Source organism: Syngnathus leptorhynchus, chromosome 3 (genome assembly GCF_054491065.1).
Source record: "Syngnathus leptorhynchus isolate UIUO chromosome 3, UIUO_Slep, whole genome shotgun sequence".
Lineage (NCBI taxonomy): Eukaryota > Metazoa > Chordata > Actinopteri > Syngnathiformes > Syngnathidae > Syngnathus > Syngnathus leptorhynchus.
Genome location: NC_141197.1, coordinates 20,681,113 through 20,706,452, shown reverse-complemented (window position 1 = coordinate 20,706,452; position 25,340 = coordinate 20,681,113). Strand labels below are relative to the sequence as shown.

General features: G+C 46.4%; 1 protein-coding gene across 1 annotated transcript; it reads left to right on the top strand.

The window, feature by feature from the left end:
* The first annotated feature begins 3,373 nt into the window (after positions 1-3,373).
* tshz3b (teashirt zinc finger homeobox 3b) lies at positions 3,374-24,706 on the top strand. Its single transcript, XM_085907584.1, has 2 exons — positions 3,374-3,444; positions 19,732-24,706. Exons 1-2 carry the CDS (start codon positions 3,405-3,407, stop codon positions 23,256-23,258), a joined length of 3,567 nt encoding a protein of 1,188 aa, XP_085763710.1. The 5' UTR covers positions 3,374-3,404; the 3' UTR covers positions 23,259-24,706.
* The last annotated feature ends 634 nt before the right edge of the window (positions 24,707-25,340 follow it).

Sequence of the window (25,340 nt, the reverse complement as noted above, 5' to 3'; positions counted from 1 at the left end):
AGGACGCGGCATCCATTTTGTCTTCTTGTGACTTTTTTCTCCCTTCCTTTTTTTTTTTTCTGTAAGCCCCCCCAATCAACCGCCGTTTTAACGAGGGGAATATATTCTCGACGTACAAATTGAGGTGCCAAAATAATCGGTTGCCCTATTAATAATTGTTTTCACTTGATTTTTTTGTTTACCTTAAAATTGTCTAAATCCTCAGATTGCTTAATTTTATTTTGATATTATCATCTTGGGTGTATGTGGGGGTGTCTGGAGGGGGGGGGGGGACAAATCAAAAAACCAAATACTTAACTTTAGGCAGCCTCACATAACCAATGACTTGTTTTTTGGTTTGGTTCATGTTTCGAATATCCTTGTAGATTTTCTTTCTTTTTCTGCTCGTCTGACAGTATTCATGACTAGTTTTGTGCTTATTTTCCGGCAAGAAGAAAAATATTACAAAATAAGTGAAATCATTTTGTGTCAACAATATGTTTTTTGTCATTCTTAACAATTTAGCTTCAAAATGCAGATCCACTTTACACACTCGCACACGTTTTTTTTTTGCAGATAAGCGCGCCACAGTTACGGCGAGGATTATATTTAAGACATTGAAAGTGAATTCAAGTATTTACCCCCCCTCCGCCCTTACCTATAAGACCCCCGCCCCTCCCTCCTAGCCGGATCCACGTTCAAGTTCTTCTCTCCGGTCTCGGCACGCATCTCGGCGCAGCAATGGGGCGCAACCAACCAACCTGCGGGTTCTCACGACACGACACGACACGACACGCATGTACGAGTCGCAACGTAAACATGGAAGACATCACATGCATCACCATGTGAGCTTAGAAAAACAGAAGTGAGCCAAAAGTGGACACACACACAAGCGCAAACTGCCTGCGCCAAACACTTTAAATGTGGATCATAACGCCAATTAAAATTCATTATTCTTGTCATCAATGTATCCGCAAATAGAAGACACCCACCCACTTTGTTTACGCGACATTTAAAAAAAATAATAAACTCAAAAAATTTCTAAGCAAATCATTTTACAGAAAAAGTTGGTAAACTGAAAGCCAAATAGGATTTAGGTGACATTCTGGGCTTTTTTTTTTTTTTTATTAAAAATTGTGACATGGGTAAAACACGTCTGGCGTTTTTTTAATGACGTTAAATTAAACTTTTTGCAAGGTGCTTTGACACTCTTCAAAAATGTTGCTTTTAATATTGAGCAGTGACGTTCGTTTACTTTCAAACTGCTACTTTTAAACAGAAGTAGCAATGTTTGTCATTTTATGGCGCTTTTCTCAATCATGTCAGATGTTTGATTTCAAAGTATTACCACACGCGGACAACTTTACTTTTGACTTTTCTTTTATTTATTTCATCTGTAGTAGTATCCATGGGCGCTCGAGTTTTAATCTATTTTATTCCCACGAATGACGTGCAGGAAATAAGTCGCCAACACAATTTGGAGCATTTATAAAGACGCACGTGTGGTCATTTATTTGTAACAAATTTAACTCATAACACGAAGTGAATCAAAACTTTTTAATGCACCTTTCTTTGTAAAATATTTGCATGCACGCGGAGACCAAATTTAGTGAACAATATGCTACGCTATAATTGGAATGTTTGACGTAGTTATATTTCATTTCAAATGAACAATTTCAACATACATAAATGTTGTCTTTACCTGCAAGTGGCCGCTGCGGCTTGTTGTTCCCGTTCAAATACAAAAAAAAAAAAAACGATCAAAAATAAAAACTTGTCCATTTTGATTGATTCACGAGTCTTTTGCCGGTGCGCGTGCGCGCACCGACTCGCTCTCTCCCTCTCTCGCCAAACAAGCCAACGTGCACGCGGACGTGTCAGTCACACTGCAGCAAACTGAAAGCGTTTTGTGTGTGAGACTGTGACGTGGGATTTCTACGAGGTGGGAGGGCGCATTGTAGTATCCTGCGCGCGCGCGCGCGCGCGCGTATGTCCGTACGTGTGTGTGCGCGTGTGTATACCCGCGTGCATGTGTGCGTGTGCGCGCCAGAGAGAGACACTGATGATGGATGCGCCAATGGAGAGACGGACAGATGCTTGGGCGGATCTAACGGCGCGCACTGCTGCAGACGCGCGCACACTCGCGGCGAGATCTGCGGGGAAAACATCTTCCACGGACGGATACTCGCGGCTGCCAGCCTCCGCTACGCGACCACCGCCTACGTTCTCCAGGAACGTGGTTCGATTCCCGCAGCACATCTGGCGCGGAGGACAAAGACCAAAGAAGAAAAAAGCACTCACCCTCGCTGTCCATGGCGAGGACGGGATTATACTTCATCCTGAACTTTTCCTGGCTGCAAAAGTGGGAATATTGAGGGAAGAGAACGCGCCCCCTCCCGCCCCCCTTCCCACCACGGACAACTTTTTATTCCTCGCGTAGCTCATTTAAATATCACCCCCTCCCCAATAAGAAGAGAAGAAAGAAGAATTGCCATAAAAGAAAAGTGCCACCTCTTTTTTCTCCCTCCCGCCTTCCTTTCAAGCAGGGAGACCCAATCAAGCGCGCATCTCATCGATTCATAAGAACTAAAAAAGAAAAGGGGCGCGTGCACGTGCGGGGGGGGGCGGCACTGATGGACCCCTTGTTCCTCACATAACCTCCCTCTTCAGCCTTATCATCATCTGGATTTGAGTTTTTGTCTGGGGGTTTGTGTAAAAAAATTTTTTTGGGGGGGCTTTGAACACCTGGAGGGACACACACACGCTCCTCGTGGTGGCTCCGTTCCAGTTCAAGTAAGTGCGCGTGCGCGTGGTGGTTGTTGTGATAAACGGCGGGGGTGGGGGGCGTGGGGGTTGAGTGACAGGGAGACGGGGGAGAGACAGAGCCGCGTTACGTGCCGCCCATCATCAGCCTCGTAGAGGTTCAAGTGCCGAGGAGGCTCCACGCGCCCCGTCCGCCCCCCGTTTTCTGTTTATTTTCTCCCCTTTTTGCGCACTTTTGACTGACGCCCGTCGTTTGATTGTGTCCCCTCAAGCGCGCCTGTTGCAGAAGATCACGCACGCACGCACGGACGGACGGACGCGCGCACACACGCTCACGGAGGGGAACCGTTTAACCTCCACTCTCCCCCGCCCCCCTCCCCCGGCACCGAAGCGGCGACACGCAGCCAAGCCGCGCCGATCGAGACATCAGCCAGCCCGGAGAAGCAAGAGAGGAAGGACGCCCCCACCCCTGGTTCTCCGCTACCTCCTTTTTTTTTTTTTTTTTTTTTTTTTTTTTTGTCGACCCGCACACGCTCCATCGATGCGGGAGTCCTGAGCGAACGAGCGAGCGCCAACGAAAGGGGGAAAAGTGTAGCCCACGGGAAGCCTCGCATCAGCGGGGCCGCAGAGGAAGCGCCTTCCCCGGGGTCGGACAAGCCGACATGCCGCGGAGGAAGCAGCAAGCGCCGCGGCGCGCCGCAGGTACGCACCGGCTCGCTGGCTTGCTTTCGCACGGTCGTTTGTGCGCGTGTGTGTGTGTGTGTGTGCGTGCGCGTGAGTGTCCCTTCCGCGACTATCATTGACTTACTTTTCAGGGAGATTGTGGGGAATCCGTTTGGACTTACTCATGTCTGATTTCTTTGAGTTGAATGAGGTCTTATTTTGAAATCAGTGGCATTTTTGGAGCTGAAACAGATTTTAAAAAGAAAAGAGGAAAAATGAGCTCATTTAGCCTTTTGTGGTTGGTGTTATTGCATCTTTCACTTTCCAGCAACTTTCAACTGTTTACAGATGAATTTTAAAAGAGCCAAATTGGCTAAGCAGCTCCGTGGTTGTCTTTGAAAGAGAGTTGACTTTGCACTGAATTCAAGTCTCAGTTCAAAACACACCTATTTGACCTCTCCAAAAACTCTCGCTTTGTATATTAGTGGAGCTGAAAATGATCCAAGCCGAGAAAAGTGCTTTCATCAATATAGAATAGCGTTAGATTTTTTCTTGGTGTTGCCATTTTCGGACAACTTTTGGACTTAATTAAAGCCACACATTGGCTTACAAGTACCAAAATGTTGCTGCCTTCATGGCTGTGCTGGTGTTTTTCTAACATTTGCGTTTACGGTGTGACTTTCGGACAACTTTGGACTCAAGCGGAAGTCACAGTCAGAAGAGAGCTTTGCTCGCAAACGAGGTGTTCTAACGAGAAGTTGGAAATGGGTTCGTTGCCGCTCAATGTGCTGAAGATTTGTCAACTTTGAGTGACACCATTTTGCCACTCTTGTTGTCTGCGGCTGCGGCAATGCCATCAAACGGCTTCGTCGGCGAGCGCCTTGACGTTTCTTTTGACGGGTCTCTTTTGGCTGCCTTTCCCACAACAAGAATGAAAAATAGATTCAAGTGCTCTTTGGTTCGGGAACATGAGCAGCAGCTGGAAAGATGAAGATTTACAACAACAAAAAAACATGAGAGGTAGTCGCCGTGTCACTTTCTCATCATTCTGGACAAGATTTGAAAAAAAAAAATGAACACAAATGAACTTTGACAAATTGTCACAAAATCTCTTTTTGGGCTCGTGAGGCACCTTTGACAAATTTGGTCAAAGCCGCCTGTTGCCCAAAAAAGGTTTACTTTTTAGTTTGTGAGCAGAAACACACATGCACACTCACACGCACGCAAGCATGCACACTCACACACAGGCACACTCGCACGCACACACACACACTCACACAAACACACACACACACACTTGACAGCAGATTTTTTTGTAAGTCATCGGTCACTTGTTTTTATAGTTTCTTGTGAATTTGTTTTCATTTTGCTACATTGCGTTCATTCTATTTTTTTTTTATTTCATATTATGCCAATCGTTTATTGCCAGCTTTCATACATTCCAGTTAATTAAAAATAATTAATGCATGAATTGTAATTTTTTACTCTCGGCCCACTCGCCCTACTTCCATCCATCTCGGCACATTCTATTTTTTTTTATGATGATTTTTTTTTTTTTTTTGGAGCTTGAATACAAACTGTAGTCTCCAAAACACACACGCACGCACGCACGCACACACACATGCGCACACGTAATTACATATGTGCAGCGGTGCATGTACACACGGCATGCTGCAGTGACTTTACACTACACATAAACAAGCATGCAACACTTTTGGCGCACGCACACACACACAGGCCGGCCGGCAGGCAGGCAGGCAGTTGCGAGAGTGCTAGAGTATTGAGTATTAGGCTAATCGCGAGGCGGAACGCTGGCTTGCTCCGTCGGAGAGACTTTGCTTCATATTTGATTTAATTGTCTGCCCTCTGACAGCCACATTCATCAATGGCCCTAATGGTCAATCACGCACACACCGAGCAGAGGGCCTCGCTTGATGGCAGCGTTTTAGGGCTAATGGACGCGACAGACGGACGGACGGACGCACGGACGGCCGGATGATCATTCTCCGGGCCATGAACATTTGATGAAGATCACTTGGACATTTGGGCGAGAAATGTGTCGAAAAGAGGACTTTTGATGCCAACTGAGCCGAGGCCTTTGACGTACAACAATCTTTCTCGGGTGGAAATTTGGAGGCGTAAAATAGCAGGAAATGCCTCCAAATGAATTTTGAACCATCGTGAGCCGCAACAAAGGCAGGCTAGGCTAACGGCGAGTCAATATACAAGCAAGCGCTAACCTGAGTGCGCCATGGCGGACTCAAATTGCAGACACCCACGTCACTCACCAGCTCATTAATAAATGCACATTTCATTCTTGCTATGACTCAAACAGTCCATGCAATGTTGGATTGTAAAACTATTTGATAGCCCTGTTTCGAACCCGACTAGCTCAACTAATATGGGACGCAGAAAAATGACCGTTTGAAATGAATCTGCTGGTAAGGTGGAGGTCATTTACATTCCATAAAGTAACCCTTTGGAGCCATATAGATGCTCTTCATGATATCACCGTCCATATGCATCCATATGCCTTTTGTTGTGTTTGTCGCTCCATCCGTCTGTCTGTCCAAGTCGGCCGGCTGTTTTAAAAGCACGTGGTCAGGAAGCGCAGAAAGCCAGCAGATTGATTGCGGGAGTTAGGTCAGGACGGCAAAGTGATTGTCCTTGATTGCACATTAGAAGGAGGCGGCGTATGATCAGCGTGGCGCCAGTCAACCATCACGCAGCTTTGACGGAGATGGGCTGGAAAATCAGGTTAAAGGTTGGCCCTAAAAACTCCGCCACGTTGCCTAGCAATTTTTTGACTCACAGGTAGGACCGGGCTTCGTTTGGCGAGGTCCCGTGTTCGCCATTGTTTGAGTCGGGGGGAAAAGAGACTAGCAGTTTTCCTAAAGTTAGTTTCCAGAACTGTTTGGGCCCCGTTGCATTTTTACAAGATCCTGCTGAGTCGAGTTTCCGGTGACTCGAGCTCGTCCTTCATGACACAAAGTCAAGAGTAGATTGAGTCGTGAGTTACCATCTCGCGGTCACTCGTTCAAAGTTTGTAAGTGGATGACTAGCGATGGGTTTGGACCTGGTTCTGATGCTGGTGGGATATTCGTGATGTGGGCGCATGGACGGACGTATGTGTGTGTGTGCGCTAAATCGCAGCGGCGAGAGATGAATCATGCTGCATGCGCCTTAGCAATGCAACTCGTATCAGACAGAGCGTTAAACACACACACACACACACACACGCACAAGTTGTGCGTCTTGATATAATGCCTGGTACACAAAGGCCTCCCCTTTCTTTCCCCGTTGTGCCAATGTAGTGTTTAATTTGCGCCCCGCGTCCACGTCGGGCGCCGCTAATGAAACACGTAAACATAATGAAGCTAATTAACCTTGTTTAAAGCAGCTTGGGATAATTATTGTCTTAATTAAGAGAGTAAAAATGCCTCGAAAAGCACCAGCGTTTTCTTTTTCTTTTTAACGAGCAGCCGTGCTGCTCGTGGTTGTCGTTAGCTGTGATGTCATTAAGAGCCACGCCGTGCATCCTTTGCTGATGATGACAAGCGATCCAAATGGCTCCATTTCTTCGCAATATTCTTCCTGCAATTAAATAGACTTTTTCAAGGCCGTAATCGACTCCAAAGTGTCTATCTTGATCGCGCTGTTTTTGTTGTCGTTTTGTTTTCCCTCGAGGTTGTGGTACTTTCGGAACTTTGGGGGCGGATGATGTGCTCCCTAAATTTGCTTCCTGGGAAACAAAAACAGACTGGACAGCAATACAAGAACTTTGGGTTCTGCAATTTTTGGAAAGGAGATCCAGGATGTTTCGGGTTAGGCTCTGCACGACTATTGGATTAAACGTTTTTTACTTTCCAAAGTTGAGCTCCAGGGAGTTTGTATTTTGGGAGCAGTCCAGGCTGGTGTTTGGAATTTTGAACAAATCTGACTCTGGAAGTGAAAAATTCAGCAGGTTCGTTATCTTTTGAAGAAATCTTCAAATGTGCTTCTGGGCTCAGATTTCAGGTTAGATGATTTGAATTCCAGGAATGAAAATAATTTTTCTCAAAATGACATGGCACATAAAAAAAAAAACTTTTAAGAGACATTTGGGGGTGGAGTCTGCAGTCCTGAGCCTCACACTGAAATGATGCCCTTCCTAGGAAATCACAATGTCCCGTCACTGGTGAGATTTTCTTTAGGTACCATTGTACAATTTGAGGAGGGAGGGAGGGAGGGACATTTGTTTAGGAAAGGTGGGTATGTGCCCCCCCCCCCCTTCCCGTCCTTCCTTCAGGATAAGTGGCTGAGGGTTGGTTTGGAAGCACGCTTCCCTTCCCTTCCTGCTCCCCTCTGCGTGGAATCCATTATGTTGACAGCTGTCAATTAGAGGCGCCTTGGTCTGCCTTGGTTCCACGTTCTCGCCGCCGCTTGACGCTGTCATTTGCTCTCCCGCGTTGGCCTCGGGCGCCGTCACCATCAGCGGCAACAGCCAACAGTCAATAGCTGACACATCAGCGCTCATTCCTTAAATTGGCTCACGAGATGGCACTCCGCTTGGCTTCTCCTCCCCCACGGACAGCGTTTGGCCAGAGGATGCCGCAATGTTTTGATGACTTCAATATTTATGGCCTTAACAAGGCGCAATTTTCACGATAGTTCATTTTTATTTTATTTTTGATTTTTTTTTTCTCTTACTTTAGTTATTTTGACCAATTTCAATTTTGAACAAACCCTTTGCTTTATTTACGATTTATTACTTTTAGTGTTAGCTCTAGTTTGATATGTATTGACTATTTATCGAGTGCAAGATAAAAAATAAAGTCAGTGCGTTGTGTAGAAAGGACAAAAGGACAATTTTGTAAAGACAAAAGACTTTCTTCTGTTCAGCACCACAGAAATAAACTTTTTTTTTTTTTAAATGACCCCCAAAGCTCATGTATGACTTTATGAACATTTCTGATATAATTGCAGTATTTACATTTTATTTTATTCTGTGGCCCAAATTGTTTCATTTCAATTTGAGTTCTTTTATTAGGTTTCTTTGTAACCTTGGTCAAGGTATAATGAAAGCGACGCCATATCTGATCAAAGTGGCCTTATGTTTTCAACGGTGTTCCAAAAAGTCTTTCATTTCATCAGAATGGGATCAAAAAGGTCCTTCAAAATTCAAAGGTGCTTTAAAAGTCTACTAAAAAGTCCTGGAATGTATTACATTGGAATAAAGTGGCTTAAACTGACCTCCTTAAATAAAAAAATAAAAAAAGAATGTTAAGAACGTCTTCCAATTCAAACAAGGTGTCTTCAAAAAGTCTTGGGTCACCATAATCAATCAGTCTTAGGTTTGAACAAAGTGACATTAAAAATGACCCTGGTCGTACTGAAAGGTTTTATCAAGGTGTCATTAAAAATAATAAGGTCTTTCACGTTCTTTAATTTGGTCAGTATCATTGAAAGAAACGTAATAAAAAACTTTAAAGTGTGCAGATAGGATTGACTTGAGCATTTTAGCATTCTTGTCATTCAAGTGTTTCAACAATATAGATACAATAAAATGCTCAAGTTTTTACATCCTTAATTGGAAGCAGTGTGTGCGATTGTGCGTGTGTGTACGTACATACGTTTGTGTGTGTGTGTGAAGCGAGCGTAATCAAAGTTAGCCCGGGCTGACATCCTTCTCAAGCTGACAGCAGCTTCCTCTCCTCACACACACACACACACACACACACTCGACAAACATTCTCCCTCCTCATTTTGTGTGGTGATGGCTTTCAGATGCTCGCCAGCGCAATCAAGAAAACGCAACCAAGAGGTGGCGCTCTCGTAGGATGCCAAAAGATGATGCGCTTTATGCCACGTGTCTGCGTCGTTCCTTAGTTCTTTATTTAGATTTGATTTTGACATTAAAATCCCTCCTCTGTCGTTTCTTTTTGGCAGTTTGAGATTCGGTTTGACACTTTTAAGCTAATTTTGGATTTTTGGCGGGATTTTTGGTCAAACCTACAGTACCATGGTCTAATGCTAGCTGAAAACAGAAAAAGCTAAAAACAAAGTCTCTGCTGAAAGGGGAGTCTACTTTTTCATTTGGTAGACTCGATGCTCGACATTTCACAAACACAAATGATCAAATGAACCAACAACTCTCTAGACAAGCACCGAATCAGTGAATAATGTTCTGTCTTCTGAATTCGGCCTCTGAAGTTCAACAAGAAATATTCTGTGATTTCCTTCATGAAAGCAGACTGTTTATCAAACATCTGCTTTTAATTTGTCACACCATGAGTGTTACAGTATTTTTGCGACATGAAATCCAAAAGGACTAAATCAAAGCACTCAAAGTAGCAAACACGAGGACAAAACCTTGCGTGACAACTACTGACGGGAACGGCGACAGCCAAACCCGAGAACGCACCCAAAGCGGGGAACTAAATACAAGCTGACGGACGAGGCAATGGGGAACACCTGGCCAAGACGCGACTGGCTGAGGAATGTGATTGGCTGATGCCAGAGCAGCCTTTACCTGCACAGGTGAAACTCACTAAAAGGACTCAAGACACAAATGTGAAAGAAAAACACATATCGTGACACGAAGCATCTTAAAACGGACACAAATTTGTGATCATCCTGTTTTGGTAGTCCACACTGGCGAGAGGAGCACGGCTGCTCGGTGTCGCTGGTGCAGATGTTTGCTACATCAGTTCAAGAGGGGCAAAACTGTGTCCGAGGACACGCACGTGTCGCCTCCCCCCTTTCTCCCCTCCGTTCGGTTTCATTAGCTGACTGGCAGGGTGGCACTTCTCAAGCTCATTAGCGGGCCAGGATTTATGGCGCGGCGGAGGAAAAGGAGGAAAAGGCATCTGTCAATAATTGCGGGGAGCGGCCACTCCCGTCTTTGCCGCCTTTGAAAGCTCATTAGTATGCGCTTATCAGCCACAAAGATCAAAAACATTACTCAGCCCCGCACACACGCTAGCTAGCGACGTTAATTAGCCACGGGCACCCTCGGAAATGCCGCTGCACACGCGGCTTCTTGTGGCTGGGTGCTCAGGTTTGGTTGTCTACGGGTGCGCTTCAGGGCCTTTTCAGTGGTGCCTTTCTTACAAAGGTGTGTCAGGTTGGGTGTAGGGAGGCAACATTTAGAAAACACGTCAGCTGGGATAGCTAACATCGCTAGACAGATAGCTAGCTAGCTCGAGAGACAGACAGACAGATAGATATGTCTACTTTCTCTCTTGCTATCTATCTCTCGATATGTATATATTAGAGTTGCAACTATCAATCCCGTTCTTGAGATTAATACCTTCTTTAGTCATAAAGAAGGCGTCAGCATAGAATATACTAATAATACTCAGACTCCATACTATTCATTAAAAAGTATAGAAGTAACTAAGTGGGCGTTAGGTGCTCCATCTTAGTTTGACGGCTTCTCATTGGACAGGAAAGGGTAGCCTACTCAGGGGTTTAGTCAGGTTGCGTGAAACCATTTTGTCTTTTATTTGCTGGCCGGAAGCAAACGTATTCTTTTTGTTCATCTTGGTCTGGTGACTGGTGCTGTGATCCTTCATTTCCTCTCTTTGTCTTGACCCTGACTATCGTGGCTTCCTGCCTGTGTGTACACACATCCACCGAGTCTGTGTTCGGCGTGTCTTTGTGCGTGCTCGTCGGTAGCTCGGGTTACAGCTCTGTAGCCGTCCAGTCGAAATAATAGTGCGCTGATGAATGGCAGCGTCGCATTCATATCCATCAACGGGCCCTTTTTTTTTTGAGGAGCATCCATTTTGTGTTGAATCTGGGGGGGAAATGTGTGTGTGTGCGTGTGTGTGTGCACCAGGGTTATAAGTTTTCTCTGTAGTGAGTTTTTATTGCATTTTGACTTTTAGTTTCGGGGGGAGATGCTTCATTTTAGTTTGTTTGGGTTAGGGTTAAGGTTCGGGTTAGTTTGAGGTTGGGGGAATGCTTCATTTTAGTTTGTTTGTGTTTTGTAGGTTTGGTCATGGTTTATTTATTTTTGCCTGCATATTGTACATTTTTAAATATTAGTTGAGTGCAAGATTCCGACCACTGTTTGACTTTCCTTATTATTTACGGCCGTGCAGTAATACCAAAATAAATACGTTTAAAAATCAACCCCAAAAAACGTATGAAAGTCGCATTTCTGAAACGGCACCCCAGCAAGTTTAGTTCAGATTCAGAAAGTCGCTCGGGTACCATGTTTGTAAACGTCAGTGTTATTTACCGCCCTTCATAAAATATTGATAGATTTGACGGATGTTTGGAATGAACCGAAATCTGCGGAAAACTACAATTTCTGTAAAAACAAGTATCCAGAAGAAGTCATTCTGGCCCAATAAATCAGCAAGCTATAAACCCCCCAGATTTTATTGCAGCCATGAAACTTTAAATCACATTTCAGCACAATGGCAAAATGGAGTTAGCCCACTCCACTTCCCAGTGGCTCCCATTTTCAGTGTGGGAATATATATATATATATTCCTTCAAGTAAGCTCTGAACCATTTCAGAAGTGTTCCATTCATTCCCAGCCAACTTTCCAGCCTGTCCGATGATGGTCGTTTCAGCGCTAATATTGTCCTGCTCGCAAATTGTAAGCAAGCTAGCATTACATGACAGGACAATGTCAAGAATGTCACGAGTCCATTTGTGAGTGCCTTCCTAAGCCTTTTCCATGAATGCAAAGTATCTTTGTATGCAGATACATATGAGCTGCAATCCATTTCCACGCCTGTACCATGTTGCTACATCTCAGCAGATGGATTTTTTTTCCCCATGTCGTACAGATGTGCTGATTTACGTGTGCTGGCGCTCATCCATCATCAACGGGTTGCTAGGCGATCACGGGCGGCAGCTGTTTGCATTTGACGGCGACAGAGGGGCCGTCAGTCAAGGCTTTTTCACCCGCGCCCCGATAATTAATCAAACGGCGGGAGAAAGATAATTAAAAAGATAGGCGGGTTAAGGCGGGCCGTTTGGGTTTGTGGCAGCTCTGCCGCGCGTGTGACACCTGCAACCGTCGAGACTCACGGGGACGGAAGGACGGAAGGACGGACGGACGGACGGACGGACGGCAGGCAGGCAGGCGGGCGGGCGGGCGTGAGTGCTGATAAAAGAGCTTGCACTCACTCACATGCAGGCTCCTTCATTAGCGGCGCACGAGGAGAGAAAAGCAGCCCGAGCGGCCAGAACTTGTTCACTGTTGACCGCCCACTCCATCAAAGCCAGCGCTTTAATGTCAAGCGCGCCGAGGCCGCTTTCGTCCGCACGTTTTTGTGCTCTTGTGTGAAATGGGATTCAGCGCACTTGTGTGAACAAGGAAGAGAAAAGAAAAATGCAATGTTTTGGATTCAAGTTAGGTTGCTGAGGATTTGTTGTAGATGCTTTGATCTTGGGATTCCACCTGAAGGCTCCAAAACAGGTTGAGCATTTCAAACCGTGTCAGGCCGGTATTAAAGTTGGCTTTCCGTCCTGGATTAGGGTTCTAAGATTATTTTGGGCTCGAAACCTGGATCGGGGTTCCCGAGTTTTAAACGGAGCTCGGCGTGTCAAAGCTTGAAAATGATGTAAAAGGCTCCATTTAAATGAAAATGTCGCGTTATGTGTTGATTGTCCGTTCGATTGTCCGATAATTGTCATTTGCTTTTCATTTGTGGTTTCACGCTCCCGTAAAATTTCACTCTGGCAATCTGGTTGATGGTTTTCTTTGCATAAAAAGATGAAGTCTCATTTTCATCCCAAAATACTCGAGGAGAAATAAAAGTAACGCAGCAAGTCAATCCATCAATAGCCAAAGGGTAACGAATTGCAATGTGGATTGATCTTCTCTCAGAAAAGGCTCGCACATTGGAAAGAGCGCCGCTTCTGTCTTCAATCGGGTCAGAATGCACACCTTCTTTCCCTGCCGAGTCGTGTCGTGTGTGTGTGTGTGTGTGTGTGTGTGTGCGTGTAGAACCCGGAGCGAGCCCGGGGGCTGAATGAGTGCAGCAGAGAAAAGGTACAAAGCTAAAAAAACAAAAGTAAAAGCCGACTGATGTTGGGCGTCTGCCTCGAAAGTTGCTGCGCTTGCCGCTGGCCTCACAGGCACGTGTGTAAAGGGCTTGTGTGGCTTTAACATGCGGTGAAGGCAAAATGTAGATTCTCGCCACCCACGTCACTCGCCTCTTAAAGTCACAGATACGACATCTTTCTTTCAGCTGATGAATTGACTTTGATTCCTTTTCTTTTTGTGTTGCGCCAATGTGGCAGAGGGGGCAAGTTGCTGTAAAGCTTTGGCTGTTGTGTACCACAAAAGCAGCTTAGCTGCATGCTAATCAGCCTTTGTTTGGATTTGACACGCAAAGAGATTGTGTGGCGTGAAATGTTTGCAAACAGCTGTTGTCGAAAAAGAGATTTCACTTGATGCCAAACAGGGTACAGTCATCGACCCTCCGTCATCCTCTATAATCCTGCTTTTTATGGCTATAGAAAGTGGTGGACATTTTTGGCCGCCAATATTGATGTGTATTGTGGCACTAAGTTTGTTCGTTTCGGGGGGGGAGGGGATCAGTATTTGGTTAGTATACACACTGGGAGATCCGTATACAGGTTGTACAATCATTTGCTAAATTCTACATGTTGAAATGTGGATAAGGTCATATTAAATACTTTTGCGGAGGTGTTTGAGATGTGTCACAAAAGTTAGGCAAGGTCCATTCTATGCTGCAAAATAAACACAAATCATTTCCGTTACCCATGAAACACACTTTGGAGAATTGTTGGCGCCCACGCTTTTTTAAAAGAAGCGGATGTCTCGTAAATTCAGCTCTCATGTTATCTTTTCGCACACGTGTAAGACATTTGAAGAAATCGCTCAACATCCTGTCGGCCGTGGCGTGCGTGGCCTTTTGGTCTTCCGCCACATTTGTTTCAAATGAGTGTCAAGTGACGGCCGGCGGCCGGCCTTCAAGCTAACATGCTAATGTTTGGAATATCACCATCTCTCTAGCTATCTAGCTCGCTAGCTGGCATTGAGCGTAGCTTTAGCGTAAAAAGTACAACGGCATTGGTGACACGCGTGGCAAGGAATGAGGAATTATGGACTAATATCACTCGCTAAGGTTTTTTTCCCTTTGCTGTAACATTACACACACACACAAACATTCTGCTGGCAAGCTCTACTTGCAAGTTCAAAGTAGGAAAGAATACATCATTTACAACAAGCAATAAACCAACAAGGACTGCTGGAGGGAGCAAAACAGGTGGAGAGTAAAACCTGATGAAACAAAACTAAAGCAAAACTCCGATCATGATCCTATATTGGCACTTTTTTTGGGGGACATTCTCTGGCTGTGTGTTGGCTTCTTCCACTCCCACCGTCCTAGCAGCTGGACACTCACTTCTTTAGACGTGTACAAACGCTGCCAGGGGTGTGTTGACTTTTGTGACGTGCGTGTGTTAGCAGATGTGCCCAAAGTCAGTGGTTTACTGTTGCTCCTGAGTTGTTTTGCTTGTAGTTACCGTGACGACCGAGGGTTCCGTCACGGGTTAGCGACTGGGCTTTATTTTCACCACACTTTGGACATCTAATATGATGTCATAAACAAAAGCGTAACCATCAGTAATAATAGGTATTACCATGACGACCTTTTTCTTTCATTTGACCATTTTGAAATTATATTTATCGATTAGATGACATACATCTTATGTAGAAAAGCCTTGCAGTTTTCTTTTTATTTTCATTTTCATCATCAATTATAACTTCTTGCAGATTTGATTTGTATTTGTTCATTGAATGATATTTTTAACGTGTTTAGTTTGATGCTTTTATTTCCTTTAACTCGTTTGGCTTTTCTTTTGTGGAGTTTAATTTTCATTTTATTTGAACTTTGATGAGTAGTTCTATGAAAAGCTATAGATGTCAATTTTTACATAACATATTTCTCTATATAGTTGATCTTTCTATCGATTTTATTTTACTTTGTTTTGTTTGACTTCTTTTTATTTCCCATTTTGCTTTTCTATTCATTTTCTGTTGCTGTATTTTTGGCCAATACGGTGTGATGACTGGCCAGAGGAATTTTTGAACTGTTGGATTTTTTGCCAAACGAGTAACCTTGTGCACGCAAACATATCACACGTAAAAGGAAACTATTGATCCTAAAAATACCACTGTGTGTGTGTGTGTGTGTGTGTGTGTGTGTGTGTGTGTGTGTGTGTGTGTGTGTGTGTGTGTGTGTGTGTGTGTGTGTGTGTGTGTGTGTGTGTGTGTGTGTGTGTGCGTGCGTGTGTGTGTGTGTGTGTGTGTGTGCGTGTGCTTGGCATTGGCTTTTTTTTTTATGAGTTTAATAAATCACCTTTGTTGTCAATCAAGCAGCGGTGAATAATTGGATGCGTCTGCGGCCCGGCGTGATGGATTATAAATCATTCCAGATTAAATTAAAAGATAATGCGCAATTTTAATGGTTTGTGTTTTGCATTCTAAATTGCCTCCAAGCGCCCCGGCCTTTATTGCCTCCCACCCTCCCGTATTTCCTCCGTAATGTTGCGCACCTTTTTTTTTTTTTAATTTGTAAAATCTATTTATTTTATTGCTCCCAATCTTCACTTGGCTGCCTCTATTTTGCCATTTGTATCTGTAATATATGCACATAATCGCACATTTGATGAGATGGCGATAATCTGAGTGGAAGCAGAGACCTCCGTCAATCTCGTATGAATCCAATCATTAATAGTAATATGTCCTCCTTGACGTAAATTTGTACTCTTCATTTGGTGCAAATCTCGTGCGACTTTACCGTCTGAACTCTGTGGTTTTCGTGATGGGAAATTCTTTCCGAATTTTACGCCAGTACCTTTGTAAATGTTCTTCGTATGTCATCTTTTAATCAATGCAAGAGAAATATAAAAGAAAATGTGGACAAGATTACGTCCAAATTTGATTGAAATGACTTTGGGATAATTAGCATGCTAACATGTTAGCAAACCCTCCACCTCAAATTCCAAGGTGTCATTCGTTTTTGTTTGTTTTTGTCAACAAAAGGTCATACAAAAACAGCTTGTGATGCCAAGCAAGTTTTCCTTGGCGGAGGTAGCGTGAGCAAAGTCGTAAAGCGCGATTTCCCGTCCATTAGCGTGTGGAAGGCGAGCGCGGCGTTCCCGTAATGGCCTCCGCTGCTTGCTTGACGGGCCCGTAAAGTGATCCTGTCACTTTATTTACGTGCCGCGCTGATTTACTGGGAGGCAGGCAGGCGGGCGCGCTCCCGAGATGGGATGACATCTTTTGATCAGCACTGTCCAAACAGATCACCATACGCCGAGTGCGTGTCAGGATGTGTGCTGGGTGTGTGCTGCGTGTGTGTGTGTGTGTGTGTGTGTGTGTGTGTGTGTGCGTGTGTGTCCACACTTCCTGTTTGGCTGCATGTTGTTGTTGGGAGTGTTTAGGCACAAAAAAAGTGCTTTGGTCAGAAAATGCCTCAAAAGACAAGCGGTTGTTAATTGTTATGATGTCAGCCGTCACCATGACAACCAACAGTGGCTATCAAAAGTCTACACACCCCTGTTCAGGCTTCTAAAAGCAAAAGAGGGAAAAGAGTTGGCGATATCACACATGCGCACACACACACACCGATAGCTGACTAATTTGTCAAATGACAACGATTAAGCGTTATCGATTCTCGCGTTCAATGAAGTTCATCATCACGAGGAGGGGACGGCGTTCAAGGATCTGGTTAAATGGCAGACTTGCCTGTTCAATTATTATTATTATTGATATTATTCTTATTTTGTTGCGGTGAAACTGACGCTGATCATTGCTGCATCATTGTAGCTTGTCCCGATTGATGATTATGACATTATTATTGATGTCTTTTCAAACGATTTGCTGGCTTTTTGAAATAACAATCAAATTACTCTTGTTATTTTTCATTCCTATTCATTCCTCTGATTTAACAGTTGGTTCATGGATTTATTGTTGGTAAGAAATAAGAGCGACATTTTTTATTTTGTTTTATAAACGGATGACTTCTATTTACAGTTGTCATACAGTAAAAATAGAGAAGATATTGTTGACGTTTAGCCAAAGGAGGCTCGCAAGCCGCGTTCCCTCCTGTAGATAAAAGTCATTCTTCGCTCAGCACGACACTTTTGCTGCTAATTAAAACAGAACCCGCATGCTGGCCCGAGTGTGCATATTCCTCGTAGTGTGTGTGTGTGTCTGTGTGCGTATGTGTTGAAATGACCGCACTGTCCGAGGTCATAGCGGTGTGAGGCTCACAACATGGACGTCGGCCACAAGCCTCGGGGATCACGTTTTTGCGTGCGTGTGTAGCCTCGAAGTTGACTTAGGTCTGAAACCGGCATCCATCCTCATTTCCCCTTCCTATATTTGAAAGATTTTCCCCTAGACACGAATAGAGAAAGATGCTCAAGTCTTTGCTTTCTACCATTTGCAAGCAGCATAACAGCTAAGTTGCTGACACAGCAAGTTTGCTACAAAGCATTTCTCAGCGGTGCACTTCATCCAACTTTTCCAATGATTGTCATCTACTTATCTTGCCCCAATATTAAGTCCCATGTTTTCAGCCCAATTTGTCCTATCGTGTCCCTCAAAGTTCCAGTTCATGATGTCCCACGAGGTCCCATCATGACTCGGGACGATCCTCTTGTCATTTGGCCGAGCAGAGAGCACCTCGCACGGGGAGGTGATCAGCGTGAGTGCAAGTTCTCAAGCACACTTCCTCAATGACTTTCATCACAGATTAGCCACAAAATGACACATTCGGCATCCAGCTGTGTTTTCAGGCCTCGGTGGAGGTCATCATCAATCTCTTCTGGATGTTGGCCTCGTGTTGACCATTTGGCCGTTGAGCTGTCACGCCAGCAGCTGCTTGTCGGCAAGCGAACGCCACAAGCAAATGACGCACACTCGTCATTTCATTGAAGCCGTACGTTTGTTTGGACCGCTCGCCACGGCAGGTGCTCGCGCGTCGGCCTCGCCGGCTTCGGCCTCGCCGGCTTCCCGCTCGTCTCCGGTAAACAGCTGTCGTTCGGCAACAGATGGCCGACGGGTCCGCCGAAACACGGGAGATACCAACGAGGGAGTTAAATATTGCATCAGAACACAGATTCTGCAAAATAGCCACAACTGATTTTTACATGATGCTAATGCAATGCTAACAGCAGCTAACAGGGGCGGCACATTTGTCTCGCTGTTTTTTCGTGTGCTAGGTGTGGAAGAGCGGCTTCGTCTTTGAGATTCAACTTTGTAAAGCACTTTTGATGTTGCACCGCTTGAGGTTTGAGATCAGCGCAGATTTTGCTCTGAAAATCTTGGCTTGTTGTGTCCCTTGCGGGGGAGGCGAGATGCTAACAAAGTTGGATGATGGGCAGGTTAGGGTGAGTCGGTAGTAGAACGTGACTTTTTTCGTCTTCTTCACTCAGCTACAGAATAGCTTTGTCGTCGTAACGTTAGTCACCACGCTCGTGTCGTTTCTTAGCTGGCTCAGTGGCGCTGAGCTTTCCAGCGATAAAATGGATTGTGCGTTGTGCTTTTGAATCATCTTGTGATCTTCCATCCCTCCGATAGATTCCCACGTTCATCGGCGTGCTTTCATTCGTCTTGATTTTTCCTTGCCGCGCTTCTTAAACGGAAGCTATTTTCTTCTAAATTGAAAGCCCGAAGCGCACGCGCGCTCCCTGGCTGGCTGGCCCGCCGGCTAAACTGTAAATAATAACGCCAGAGTTTTTCTAATCTCTGGTAATTGAAGCAAATGGCTTTTTGCGTGGCGGCGGCGGCGGAGGCACGGAGATTTGTCGCACGTAACATTCATTTTTATTTACGAGGCGAGCTGAGCGGCGGGCGTAATGAGTGAGGAGGCACGCTTAATTGAAACGGCGAGGGTGTCTGTTCGGGAAAGCATTAGAGGCGGCCCACGTATTAATTGACAGACAGGAAGTGCCGTCTCCGAGGTTGATACAAGTAATTTATTACTTCTGAAACCGCCGCCGCCGCCGCAACGTGCTTCATTAATTTCAAATTTAGTTTTAATTTCAAGCTGTTGCCCCTTGAGAGGAAGAAGAAGAAGGTGGCGAGTGATGTTTGATCACCCCCCCCCTCCCCCCGCCATCTACCCCTGCTTCTCTTGCCGCCCGCTAATGCTCTCCAGCGCAGAACAAAGACGGGATTCCGAGTGTCTGCAAGCCTTTTGTCACCAGGAATAGTCTGCCAGAAAAATAGGGGATGAACTTGACCTTGTTTGCCAGAAGAAAAAAACAAGACCGTTTTCTGTGGTACAACATATGCCAAGCTTCATTTCGAACTCATGTTCCTTTCTGCTTCCTCCTAGCGTACGTCCCCGAAGACGAGAAGGAAGCGGCGCTGCTGGATGACGACCCGGAGGGGGAGGACTCAGCGCAGGAAGCCGAGGAACCCGCCGCCAAGTTCCTTTGCCGGGACGGGAATGACGGACCGGGGTCCGGACACGACCTCGGCGACTCACCCACCGCCGCCGACTTCTCCGGCCAAGAGATGGACAGCGAGTCTCACCAGAGCGAATCCAGTGACGGAATGTCGGACTTTGAGAGCCCGCCGCTCAAAATGGACGAGGACATTCTCCTTTTTAAAGACCCGGCCAGTGTTCTGTCGCTGTCCTCCGCAGCCATGACGGCGGCGGACATCGCCGCCACCCCGGGCAGCGGCGATGAAGCCGTGCTTTCGGCCTCCGTTCTTTCCAGCTCCAGCTCGGTGGCTGACAGTCTGGAGAAGATGAAGGCCATCTACACCTCTTTCTTGACCAACTCCTACTGGTCTAGCCTAAACCTAAACCTGAGCCAGCCGCCACAGGAGAAGCCCCCTCGCAGCCACAGTAGCAGCAGTAGCAGCAGCAGTAGCAGCAGCTGCGGTAGCGGCGGATACGACTGGCACCAGACAGCCATCGCCAAAACCCTTCAGCAGGCCTCACAGAACCACCAGAACCGGCTGGCCTTGACCCAGCACCCCTCGGCGGCCCTGTCGGCGCCGTCTGCCGAGCCGAGCCTCTTTAGCACCGTGCAGCTCTACCGCCAGAGCTCCAAACTCTACGGCTCCATCTTCACCGGTGCCAGCAGGTTCCGCTGCAAAGACTGCAGCGGCGCCTACGACACCCTGGTGGAGCTCACGGTTCACATGAACGAGACCGGACACTACCGGGACGACAACCACGAGGTGGACAGCGAGGGCACCAAGCGCTGGTCTAAACCTAGGAAGCGCTCCTTGCTCGAGATGGAAGGAAAGGAGGATGCGCAGAAGGTTCTCAAGTGCATGTACTGCGGACACTCCTTTGAGTCCCTCCAGGATTTAAGTGTTCACATGATTAAGACCAAACACTACCAAAAAGTGCCTCTGAAGGAGCCCGTGACTCCGGTGGCAGCTAAGATCATCTCGGCTCGGAAAAGAGCCCCCGTGGAGCTGGACGTCCCCAGCTCGCCGGACTCCAACGGAGGGACCACGCCCAAACCGGCCTGCCTGGCCGATGCCAACGAGCTTCTCCAGAGGACGGCCCACCCCTACATCACGCCCAACAACCGCTACGGGCACCAGAACGGCGCCAGCTATGCCTGGCAGTTTGAGTCACGGAAGTCACAAATCCTCAAGTGCATGGAGTGCGGCAGCTCGCATGACACCCTGCAGGAGCTCACCGCCCATATGATGGTGACCGGACACTTTATCAAAGTCACCAACTCTGCAATCAAGAGGGGCAAACCTATCATGGAGACGCCCAGCCCGGCATCCACGCCGACCGTAGAAGAGAAAGTCCAGTCGGTTCCCTTGGCCGCCACCACCTTTTCGCCGCCGCCCGCCCCGGCTCCTCCTCCCCCTCCCACCAGCGTCTCGCCTGCCGCCATGGCAGTGGAGATCAAAAAGGAGGAGAAAGAAGAGGAATGTACGAAAGAATCCTTTGTTAACGCAAACTCAAACAAGATGTCGGGAATTGAAGAGGAAACAGAGGAGAAGTTTGACATCTCGTCAAAGTACACGTATCTGACAGAGGAGGATCTGGACGCAAGTCCCAAAGGAGGTCTGGACATCCTCAAGTCCTTGGAGAACACGGTGACCTCCGCCATCAACAAAGCCCAGAACGGAGCTCCGAGCTGGGGGGGCTACCCGAGCATCCACGCCGCCTACCAGCTCCCCAACATCATGAAGCTCTCTCTCGGGAACCCGGGAAAGAACTCTCCAGTCAAGTACATGTTCCCCGGGCCGGAGATCCTGTCGCCCGGCGGCAAAAACCAGACGCTGGTCTCTCCTCCCAATTGCCAAACATCGCCGCTTTCCAAAAACAACTTTCACGCCATGGAGGAGCTTGTAAAGAAGGTGACGGAGAAAGTGGCAAAAGTGGAGGAGAAGATGAGGGAACCGCCAGGCATGGCGAGGTGTTCCCCCATGAGAACCACGCCGTCACCGTGCCAAAGTGAGGCAGATGACTCTCTGAGAGGGGACTCTCCCAAGGACGCCAAAACAGGAGGCTGCAAAAGTTTCCCCGAGAATGTGACAAGCGGAGCGAACCACAAGGAGACTAACGGAGACGGCGGTGAGAGGGAACCCGCGGAGAACGGTGTGGCCTCGCCTCAGCCCGGATCCCTCTGCGGCAGCACGGCCATCATCACCGACCATCCGCCCCCGGAGCAGCCCTTTGTCAACCCGCTGAGCGCCCTGCAGTCGGTCATGAACGCCCACCTGGGCAAGGCCGCCAAGCCCGCCCTGCCTTCTCTGGACCCCATGAGTATGCTTTTCAAGATGAGCAACAGCCTAGCCGAGAAGGCAGCGGTAGCGGCATCCACGCCGCCCGCCCAGGCGAAGAAATCCGCCAGCGACCACCACCTGGATCGCTACTTCTACCAGCCGAACCTCAGCGGCAACGACCAACCCATGGATCTCACCAAAGGCAAGCACGCCGACAAAAGCGTGTCGCCTTCCCCCACGGTGGCCATGACCAAAGCCTCTGCCGCCGTAGCCTCCTTCATGTCCTCATCCCCACTGAAAGAGAATGCCCTGTCTGACATCTCTGACATGCTGAGGAACCTCACCGAGAGCCAGGCCATCTCCAAGGCCTCCACGCCCACCAGCTTGTCGGAGCGCTCCGACGTGGAGGGCGCCACCCAGGATGAAGCGGAAGAGGTGTCGCCGGCTCAGAAGCGCAAAGGCCGCCAGTCCAACTGGAACCCGCAGCACCTCCTCATCCTGCAGGCCCAGTTCGCCTCCAGCCTGAGGCAAACCGCCGACGGCAAGTACATGATGTCGGACCTGAGCCCGCAGGAGAGGATGCACATCTCCCGCTTCACCGGCCTCTCCATGACCACCATCTCCCACTGGCTGGCCAACGTCAAGTACCAGCTGCGCAGGACCGGCGGCACCAAGTTCCTGAAGAACCTGGACTCGGGCCACCCGGTGTTCTTCTGCAGCGACTGCGCCTCGCAGATCCGCTCCCCGTCCACCTACGTCAGCCACCTGGAAGCGCACCTCGGCTTCAGGCTGCGGGACCTGGCCAAGCTCTCCGGAGAGCAGCTCCTGGGTCAGATCTCCCAGCACCGCCTCCACAAAGGACTCTCCGACAAACTCCTGGCCCATTTGCATCCGTCCGGCCGCCCTTTGCCCTCATCCCTGCCGTCCTTTCCCGTGACCCTGCCCTCGTCCTTGCCCGCCCCCGATTCGGCGGCTGCGGCGGCCTCCCCCAACGGCGATGAGGACGAGGGTGGCGCTGCGGCGGCGCATCAGTGCAAACTGTGCAACCGGACTTTTGCTAGCAAGCACGCCGTCAAACTGCACCTCAGCAAGACTCACGGGAAGTCCCCAGAGGACCACCTCATGTACGTTTGCGAACTAGACAAACAGTAGCGCCGATCGCGTGACTTTACCCGACTTGACCGTACTTGGATTCAGGACAGGCTGCCAAGTGAAGGACAGCTGAGAGATTTTTTTTGGGGTCTCGATTTCCTGTGTCGGAGGAGCAGAACGTGATGCAAACCTCTAAATATGAGCCCCGAGACACAAGATAGAAAGGTGGATGGAAAAATACAAAAAAAATCCTACAAATGTTGTAGTGTAAATGAAGTTGCTTTTTATTTCCACATAACCACGTGTGGTAAAATTAATTGCATGCATCAAAAAAAAAAAAAACATGACATCTGCTGATTTTTTGGGGGGATATTTTCTTTCAATCATCTCTTGTTTTTACTCGTACGTATGTACCCACGAGGTTGACGGCTGCACTGAAAAGTCACAAAAAATAACCATCAACCGACCAGAATAACGTGGGCAAATAATAGTGTGAGCAAAGATATGAGACGTAAAAATCGAAATGACTGGAGTTGTTGTTTGTCATTTGTGAAAGTTGTGCTAAGCTTTAATTGTAATGCTTCGACTGTATCATTTTCCAATGGCGATGAACACACCATTCTCTGACTTTCTTCTCATCAAATTGTATAATTATTCAGATTTATTTCCCCCCCCTCTTGTAAAATTTTCCAAAATGTCGGACTTTTAAGTCAAAATGTTTGGATTTTTCTGTCATGAAAATTGTAAAATTCCAACTTTTTCCATCTCATAAAATGATGACCATTGTTGTAAAGCTGATATTTTTTGTCTTGATATTTTGGCCTTCTTCTTTGTCAGAAAATCCCAAATGTTTTTCAAGTTTTATGATTGCGCTTATTTTGTCATCAAAATCCAAAAAGAATTCTCTCTCAGCATCCCGCCTTGTAAAAACTGTGACTTTTGTTTTACTGCAGTGAAGTATTTTTATTCTTTCATAATTGGACTTGTTGTTTTCAGTGTGGCCCGATGGCTCCGTGTACACAAAAGCACTTCACATGCTAACTTTTACCTTCTTTGAATGCCGAAAAGGGAGAAAAAAATGTTTCTTTTTGTATTTTTAATTATTACTCATTGTCACCCATTTGTCTTCATGGTTAAAAGACGGGGAAAAAAAACATTGTGTGATTGTTCAGGGACCTCCTTTTCTTCAGGTCTGTGTAAAATATGTAAATATATATAAATATATAAAACATGACGTATTAATTCCTGTTTAAATTATACATCCTTCCTATATTTTTTAATTTAAAGAAAAGAAACAGAAGAAGAATGACTGCTGGTGCACAGTAAACAAAGACATTAATGACATTGTTTTGCACAAGACTTGTTTTTTATACGTGTGTTATTTAATCAAATGATGGAAAAAAAAAAGGGAAGGAAAAAAACTTTTTTAAAACGGCATCATTCTGACTGGAAGTAAAAGTCGTGCTCAAAGGGTTGAAAAGTCTTTTTAATCACCTTACACATGGAAAAAAATTGGGGGCGGGGGGTAGACGTCACTTTATGTCATTTTCTTATTTATAAGCATTTTGGTTGACTCGGCCATGTGGCCACAATGCAGCTTTATCTTTGTGGATTCGAGGAGGGGGGGGGGGGGGGGGGTGATGTGACCGGTAACCATGGTTACGCTGCGTTCACAACCCTCCTCATTAATTGGCGTGTAAATACAAAGTGTAAAATACGAAGCATGTAAAGAGCACACGCACACGCGCGCTGTCCTTTTCTTTCTCTCTCAATGTTGTTGTACTTGACAATGGAAACATTCACATTGTTATTATTACCATCATTATGAGAACATTGTTTTCTACTGCAGCATTAAAAAAAAAAATGAACCTGTTTTTTTGCACCTATGGTTTGTGACTGCTTTGTTGTTGACACATCCAAACACACACAACAGCAACTGTCAACAAGGTTTAAAAAAAAAAAAAGATACTAAATATTTTTTTACAAATTACACAGGTGCAAAATGGCACAAAAAGATGTTTAATAGTGTGCCGTTTTAGTTGATACAATTTTTTTCTTAAAATCAAAGACATATGCTGTATAATATTGTTGATAATACTGTAGATGAACTGCAAAACATACAGAAAGCCTGGACACACACAA